This window comes from Centruroides sculpturatus, unplaced genomic scaffold (assembly GCF_000671375.1).
Source record: "Centruroides sculpturatus isolate CEXI.00-Female unplaced genomic scaffold, Cexi_2.0 scaffold1230, whole genome shotgun sequence".
NCBI lineage: Eukaryota > Metazoa > Arthropoda > Arachnida > Scorpiones > Buthidae > Centruroides > Centruroides sculpturatus.
Genome location: NW_019386234.1, coordinates 127,236 through 136,713, shown reverse-complemented (window position 1 = coordinate 136,713; position 9,478 = coordinate 127,236). Strand labels below are relative to the sequence as shown.

General features: G+C 28.5%; 1 protein-coding gene across 1 annotated transcript in view; it reads left to right on the top strand.

The window, feature by feature from the left end:
• The first annotated feature begins 2,023 nt into the window (after positions 1-2,023).
• Positions 2,024-9,478, top strand: part of LOC111614195 (FAS-associated factor 2-like) — a 22,299-nt gene continuing 14,844 nt past the window's right edge. Inside the window, exon 1 of the mRNA XM_023355577.1 lies at positions 2,024-2,151. Within this exon, the coding sequence (XP_023211345.1) occupies positions 2,098-2,151 (54 nt within the window). The 5' untranslated portion in view covers positions 2,024-2,097. The remainder of the gene's footprint in view (positions 2,152-9,478) is intronic.

Sequence of the window (9,478 nt, the reverse complement as noted above, 5' to 3'; positions counted from 1 at the left end):
ATAAGAATTGCATTTTGCAACTTTCTTTTAAATTAATATTTTTTCTAAATTATACTGGCATTTTCAAATTAGTCACAATTAGAGGTAATTGAGTTTTAATTGTATAATATATGATATAGTCATATTTTCTACAGTTGTACTCAATATTTTTGTATTAATCAGTTAGAAAGAAAATGATACTTAAATATAGAAATATAGTAGAGCATTGATTATCCGACTCAATTGGGGACTCGGGTTGGTCGGATAACTGAAAAAATTGGATAACCGAAAAGAATGAAAAAAATACATTATTACTATAGTATATTAGTATATCCCATGTAATTAGTATATTAGTATATTGCTATTAACCAACTTTGCGTTGAATTTTCATCGATGTTAAGCCTAACAAATTTTTTAAAAATAATAATTGTTGCTATTGTATCGTTAAAAATTATTTTTAAATTATTTTATTGCTCACGAAACAAACAATCACTCATAATTAGAAAATTAAGTCTCGTTTAAATACTGGCCTCCGTTTAATGGTCGAGTCGATGTTGCCAACTAAAACATGCAAAAATTTAACAAAAATAATATTAAAGTAGCNGGGGACACGTGGTCTTTGCACGAACCCTTACAGCATATAAAATAATTGCAAAAGTAGCATCAATGGATGTAGCATAGATGTTATAATTTTTCCTACATTACTTAATTATGGAGCATTAAATAAAACTTACCTTTTCTGCTGACAGCTTTTACCATTTTAATTTAAACGTAAATTCTCTTCCGCGGGATATTCGTGAACACTTGTTCCATCTTTTTTCGATTTGTTTGATGTACAAAATGGCACAGAACAATGAACCATTTTAAATCAAACCTTTTAAAAATTCACCAGTATCTTGATATAAAATATTTTCGAAATTTTAATTCTTTTAAATCTATCATAAGCACGTCTTTGCAACAGAATTACCGTTGATCACTTGATCGATAGTCCGGTCATCAGCGCTCCTAGTGAGGATTATATGCAAACCGCCTCAGGAATCGACACACATTCAAAACAAATGGCTAGGCTGTTCTTACTGTAGGCTGTGCTCGGGAAAAGGGGGAAAGACAAATTTTTATGACAAACGGATACATAAATCGTAAATTTAAGGAAAATAAATTTTAGAGCTTTTTCTGTACCTCGCGCATCTTTCTCATTCATTAAATTTAGTTGTAAATGATGCTGTCGAAGTAACAGTTAATTTTTTAACATCATGCAAGAAATGCACACGTTTTTTCTACATCCCCTTACAGATGGGATATACGAAATCACAATATCACTGGTTTAACATAGAAATCCGTGAGTAATATAAAATTGGAGAGCGGAATAAATATATAAAATATTTTAATGGATTTTTTAAACTCCTGTCAACTATACAGACCTATCACAAAAACATGCTAGTAAATTCTTATCGGTTAGGTTAAGTTATAAATCTACTCGTGATTCGCATAATCGGCGAGGGCGGCCAAATATCTAGCGGGCAGGCGGCAAGCAGAACCGGTGCTGGATAGAGTTGGATGCGGTATACGTGTAGCATCCACCCGAGGTCCTAGGCTTCCACCAGCTAAACCGGATGAGGTTGATGCTCTGTAAAACGCATGCGCAAATCTGGCTTTTTTTGGATGCTGACGATACAGCGCTACTCCACTCCGCCACTAATAATCGAATATACGATAGCAACCTTATTTTTTTTCACGTGTAGTATAGAAATTTGTAATAAGATACATCTTGCGGTTATAATAAAATATTGTGCGATTATTTTCAAATAATTAAAATTAATATGCATTTATTTTTTAGAAAATACAGGGGAAGCGGCGCATCCACCGCTTCCAATGACGGCACACCACATATTTCCATATTTATGATGTTTCCCATTAAATGTTTATAAATAATTAAATACGTTTAAGCTATGCAATTGAAAACAATAAATCTAATAATTTTTAGACACATAAAAAACATTTTATATAAAGAATATTTATAATAATAACCCGGTAACCTTGCAAAAGGAAAAAAAAAATAATAATAATCTTTATAATTTAGTAACGAGATGGCATTGCGTATACATCGGGGACCACAAAATGGCGGAGAATGTACTGTCCCAAGCCCAAACTGAGAAGTTATTACAATTCCAGGTATATAATAATCTGTTTCTAAGTCGTTATTTGTCATTTTTCAAAACGATAATCTCTGTTTGAAATAGGAATGTTTACTATTATTAAATGTTAATGTATTTGTAAGTTACGCATGTGTATAAAATTTGTTGAGTAATACATTCGAATTTCACTAAACTGTGAATTGTTTACGTTCGAATCGCTGTCATTAAATCTATTAAACTGTATTACATTATCGAATAATAATTATATATAAAATATTTTTCGTTAAAAGAAAGGCATGGTTATGATTGAAATAATTTGAAGTTTATTTAATTTTAATATTTTTATTATCCATTTAAACATGTCACAGACTACAGACAATTCAACTTTAAATGAACATTTTCTTGTGTATAGTAAGTCTATGTTTATTAAACTCATTTTCTTTTACCTTAAAAGACATATTTAAACTTTTCCTATATTAAAATTAGACCAAGTATATGAAGAAAGTCTTTAAAACTTTGTTGTAATGGTCTATTTTCAATAAATAAATAATATGAATAAAAAGAATAAAGTCATGAACAACAAATCTTTGTATTTGAGATATGGATAGCTACAATTTGGCAAAGATAGCAAAGTGAAGGCATGCAATGCTTTTTTTTTTCTTTCCTTTAACATGTGAGTCAGTATTTTGCATAAACATTTAAAAATTAAACAAGTAAAGGTATAGTTAGTAAATTAGTACTGTCTGTTTATTAATTCATTCGGTATGATTGACACCTTGCATCTTTGAGACTGGAAGCTTATCTCATAATTGAATCTACTGTTAGCTTATATTTGCTGTAATTATTTATTTTTAAATTTAATTTTTTCATTCTTGGTACCACAGAATATAAAGAAATAAAGAAAAATTGTTAGTTTGAAAATATGAAACAAAAATACATATTTTTAGCTTTTTATTTTAACAAAAGTTATTGAAATATTCTATTTTAATTATGTTAATTATATTGCTTTATAAAAAGATTAAAAATTTAATTTGGCTCTGAATTATTAGCAAACTAAATTAGAAAATTTGGAATTCTTCTCTTTTGCTATAAAACAGCATTTTTAAAAAGAGGCTATGATAATTTTAAATTATAAATTTTTGTCTATAAACAAGCATTCACTATTATCAGGACTTATTATACTGGCTTAACAGACAATACAGAGTTTCAAAGAAAACAATTTTTTATTTAATATTTAATATACCTGAAATGAATACAGGTATATTAAATATTAAATAAAAAATTGTTTTCTGTGAAAATCTGTGTTGTCTGTTAAGCCAGTATAATAAGTCCTGATAATAGTGAATGCTTGTTTATAGACAAAAATTTATAATTTAGTAAGAAAAGGACATTGAGGCATCTTAATTAAACTATAATAATTATATTTTTATTTCTAATCTTAATTTCCAGATTTTGTATTTATTCAGAATGAAGTAAAGAAACTTGTAGATTATCATTTTAAAAAAAAGCAATGATTAATTTATGATTTAAAATTGTAATAATTTTAAATATTACTGAAAAGTTTTATCATAAATTTTGCTATATTAATGATTTCATATTGTATCACTAATTTCAATAGTGGATGCGAGGGTTATTTATAATATAGACATTAAAGCAAGTGTTTGTTTATAACAGTAAAGTTTCAATAGATAAATTAAACAACAGATGTATTAAAAGTTATGATTGTAAAAATTCCAGATTTTCTAAAATATATGATTGACTTTATAAAATATAAAAACCGATAAATTAGAATTGAGTTAAAACGTGCCTGGCTATAGCAAATCTCTCTACCATCTTGCTATTGACATATAACAATTTAATAATTCAAATTCTGGCTTTTATAAAAGCCAAACTTTTAATAGACTAAGGATATAATCTCATCTTTGAAATGTCTTTATGTAATAAACTAACAGTTTAAAATATCACATTAATGAAGTATATAGAGATTTCAAGTTAAAATTTTAAAATCAATAATTTTAAAATTTTATGCTAGGTTATTGTTTATTGATAAATTGGTATATAATTATATTAATGACTAGCTGTTACCCGCAACTTTGCCTGCATGGAATTTGCAAGCAAACACCATTTATATTCAATATTTCAACAACCATAGTAATTGTTATATAATGCCTACCACTGAGAATCAAACAAACTGTTTTCAATTTGATCAATTTTCTGGAACATTTACAATTGTTCTGTAATCGAACCAATATGNCAAACTTTTAATAGACTAAGGATATAATCTCATCTTTGAAATGTCTTTATGTAATAAACTAACAGTTTAAAATATCACATTAATGAAGTATATAGAGATTTCAAGTTAAAATTTTAAAATCAATAATTTTAAAATTTTATGCTAGGTTATTGTTTATTGATAAATTGGTATATAATTATATTAATGACTAGCTGTTACCCGCAACTTTGCCTGCATGGAATTTGCAAGCAAACACCATTTATATTCAATATTTCAACAACCATAGTAATTGTTATATAATGCCTACCACTGAGAATCAAACAAACTGTTTTCAATTTGATCAATTTTCTGGAACATTTACAATTGTTCTGTAATCGAACCAATATGCAATAACAAATTTGAATTTAAAACGGTTTGAACATTTGGTTAAAAAATTGAAATATATAAAAATATTTATAACAATGTCTGAAATGTTATCAATTTAATGCACATAAGTACTCAATGAAGACTAAATGCACTTAAAAACAAAAAATTGCATCTAAAATAGTACAGTAGAAGCCGTTCTTCTGGTTAAACCTTAAATGCTCTCCCTCTCCTCCCCACGGGGGAATTTCGAAAAATCCCTTCTTAGTGTACGTTTCCGTGACATACTCTGTGTACCAAATTTTGCCTTTTTAGGTTTAGTGGTTTGCTTTGGGCGATGATGAATCAATCAGTCATCCAATCAGTGAATCAGTCATGACAAGTAATTTTATATATTTAGATACACAAAGATAAAAAGCATGTATTAATCAAGAAAATAACAAAGAATTTGAACACGTCTAATTATACAATTTTTTTAAAAAATTATTCTTTGTATGATGAAAGATTTTTATAGAAACTTAGAAAAGTAAATATATATATATATATCATTTTCAATATTAAGTATAAAAACCTCTGGCAGAAGATGAGAGAGAGGAGCATATTGCAGACAAAATTGCAAAGCTTTCAAAAGTCATTGCAGGGATGTTATATTATCCCATGTGATGATATGGGGATGAAATATTATTGTCTTATGTTTGGAAAAGATGTTTTCAGAAGATTTCAAACGTCTTATGTTTTGTTTGAAGATATATAGTTTTATTTTTAAATATCAGTAATATGTGGTAGTCAAAAATAAACTGAACGTTTAATATAATTTTTATTATAAAAAGTGCAATTCACATTAACCAATTAACTAGTGTGAATATGATTAACATTTGCAAATGTTTTCATAACCCCTTCTAGGTTCTTTGGGCTTATTTTTTATTCAAAACAAGCTGCAGTTAACATTCGAATATAAATCAAATGGTAATAGATTTTGGATACCATACACGCATGCATTCCTGTTAAGATATTTAAATAAGATTGAAGAATAGGATTAGTTCGAATGCACATGCATTTCACTTTAAATATGATTGAAAATTAAATATCCTTGTCCAGTAAAAAGCCTGCCAGGCTATTGAAAGGCACAACTTCCTAAAATTAATGCAGATGGTTCAGCAGCAAACCTTAATAATTTCAATTGCCTCCAACCATTTCAGGTTGGTAAGGATAATACAGGCTCTGGTGAAGTCTGCCATAATATCCGGGTCTGTTGCATAAGTGGAGAGAGTAGTTGTACTCCTTCTACGTTGTAGGTTAGATTTATGCTCCTGTATCCTGATCCCCATTGAACGTTTAGTGAAGCCAAAGTACACCATTTCCTTATCCCATTTGTTGTCTCTGATATGGACATTATAAATGCCTGATAGTGTGTTGGGGTTAGAGAGGTCTTTTCCATTATGCAGTACGTTGAAAATGGAAGGGCATCTCCTGTAGGCAATATTGACCTGATGTTTCTTGGCAATTGTGGTGTGTATAATGATTTTAAATGGGGGTTAAAAGTGAGGGATATTCTCTTCTTATTCTCTTCCTGTTTATCCCTTGGTATTTCCATCAAACTGGTGGATGCTTCTTGCATACATCTGTAGTGTTCACATAATCTATGTATAAGGTTGTTATAATCATGCACCCTGACTATCCCTTCTCTACTTCTTAATTCTTGTGCTAGTACTTGTGGAGTGGAAGAATGGGAAGAACCACCTTCATTAATTTGAGGAGGATGTGCCTTTTGATGGTGTGGCAGGCTCTAGTGAACAAGGATATTTAATTTTCAATCATATTTAAAGTGGAATACATTCAAACTAATACTATTGTTCAATGTTATTTAAACATTTTAACAGGAACGCATGCATTTATGATATTTGAAATCTATTGCCGTTTGATTTATATTTGAATGTTAACTGTCAGCTTGTTTTGAATAAAAAAGAAGCCTGAAGAAGAGCCCAGAAGGGACTACAAAAACGTTTGCAAATGTTAATCATATTCACAACAGGTAATTGGTTAATGTGAGTCACACTTTTTATATTCATCCCAGTGTGTTGTGTAGTTAAATAATTTTTATTATGTTAATAGTACAAATATTTACAGAAGATAAACTTCAAAATAAGAATCTTCTATAGCTATGTACTTCTGCAACGATCGTACAATTAATTAAAAGTTTTGCAGCTCATTCTGTATTACTTCCTTTAGTGTATTCATTACAGCACTTTTAACCTATTCTGCTGATTTGAATTAGTAACCTTTCAATAAAGTTTCATTTTATGATGATGTGAAAATCTGTGAGAGAGAGATTTGATAAATAAGATATTGTAGCATTACAAGTATAGATATTTGTCAGATATTTATTAACTAGGGGAGTATGAAGAACCCGGTTTTTTGGTTGCCAAAGATGAGGCTGTTTTTGTCTTACTGCATCATGGAGATAACTGAAAATGCAGCTAATTTAGCAAGCATAGTAGTAATCATATTAAAGAAAATATTTGTTTTTGAAATAATCTAATACAAACCTTCTAATGAAAACTTTTTTTTCACTGTGAATGAATGACATTGAATGCTCTTGCAGTGATTTAATTTATTCTGATTATTATCAAAAGAAATAAACTTCTTAAAATATATATTATTTTTTAGACAACCTAAATTAACTCTGTAACTTTTACATTTTAGGAAGCAGAGTTTAAGCTGGTAAAAAATTTTCTATAGCGTTTTACTAATTTTACTAAAAAAGTCATAGCAAAATTTTAGAAACTAGCTAGCATTTCTCATCCATGAGGCTGCCCAGAGCAATACACAATACATTTTTGTTTAAACATTTGTTTATTTGCATAGATACTACATATTATTGCAGTGTACTGCACTATCAGTATAATCATAAATCTATACAACCCACATGTATCATACATTATTGAACAATTCTTTTTGGTTTTCATTCACACCATGCAAAAAATGCTGAATGAAAATCAAATTCCCATCTTGGGGGCCATTTATGAAGATGTTTAACAAGTTACTGACATTTTTACATTAAGCCAATTTCCAATTGGTGTTTTTTTTAATATCATCTCACTGAAACCTTGCACACTCAACAGTTTGCACTAAAAGTCAAATAACAAATTCAATAACTGTTGATATATGAAGGTAATCTGACAAAAGGTTATTTACAACTATTTATAAATTTTAGCCGATGACATATCCTTACAACTGAAAGTAAACAAATCCCACTTTCATCAGAAATTGTGTTTTTAAAATTACAATAGTAACATTAAGTGTTTGTTTATTGGAAACTTTCATGTCTACAAAGCAGAATATGTAACACTTCATACATGAAGTGATGTCTGTCAAGGTAGACTTTTCTTTCGTGTAGTTGGAGAGATGAGAGATTACACTTGGCCAATACTAACTGTCCTGTTTTAGGAGAGATAGAGTGATGTTTGGGTGGTTACTTGGCTGGTAACTTTAAATTGAGATCAGAAGTCGCAAAAACATTTAAGTTTCAGCAAAACAGTTTAAAATATAAACAAAATTATATTTTAATTGAAGAAATATTAGATAAAATTATTTTTAATATTTAATGATATAACACTTGAACAACACCTTAAATACTTTTATGGCAACATTTTTAATTTGTTTAAATGAATGTTTTCAACCCTTTTCACAAAAGTGCATTCATTAATAGACAGTTCATATCAGTCAAGTAAATATTGAATATTTAGTTATACTTTGGACAATAGTATATGTTTATTAATAATAATTTATTACTAAAGAAATTTTTCATTCTTTTTAATTAAAAAATTTAGTTATTTTTGTCAATAGTGAATTTTTATACATTTTATTAGTCAATCTGTGGAATGTTACTGTCATAATTAAGTAAGTTGGATTGCATTGCATAGTTAATACTTTAGAAATGTTTGGAAAAAAATGAGAGTTTGAGCTTAAATTTACAAACCAATGCTTATCAGAGTGATTAATAATGTTTGCTTTGTTTGCAAGTATATTATCAATTATGTTGATAAGACTCAGACTAGGTAATAAGAATTGCATTTTGCAACTTTCTTTTAAATTAATATTTTTTCTAAATTATACTGGCATTTTCAAATTAGTCACAATTAGAGGTAATTGAGTTTTAATTGTATAATATATGATATAGTCATATTTTCTACAGTTGTACTCAATATTTTTGTATTAATCAGTTAGAAAGAAAATGATACTTAAATATAGAAATACAGTAGAGCATTGATTATCCGACTCAATTGGGGACTCGGGTTGGTCGGATAACTGAAAAAATTGGATAACCGAAAAGAATGAAAAAAATACATTATTACTATAGTATATTAGTATATCCCATGTAATTAGTATATTAGTATATTGCTATTAACCAACTTTGCGTTGAATTTTCATCGATGTTAAGCCTAACAAATTTTTTAAAAATAATAATTGTTGCTATTGTATCGTTAAAAATTATTTTTAAATTATTTTATTGCTCACGAAACAAACAATCACTCATAATTAGAAAATTAAGTCTCGTTTAAATACTGGCCTCCGTTTAATGGTCGAGTCGATGTTGCCAACTAAAACATGCAAAAATTTAACAAAAATAATATTAAAGTAGCCAAGACATAGCCAAATATTGTAGTGCCACATCACTAGCGGACATTTGAAATTTGCCGACTAGAACGGTCGGTTAACCGAAGTGACGGTTAATCGGGGGTCGGATAATCGATGCTCTACTGTATTA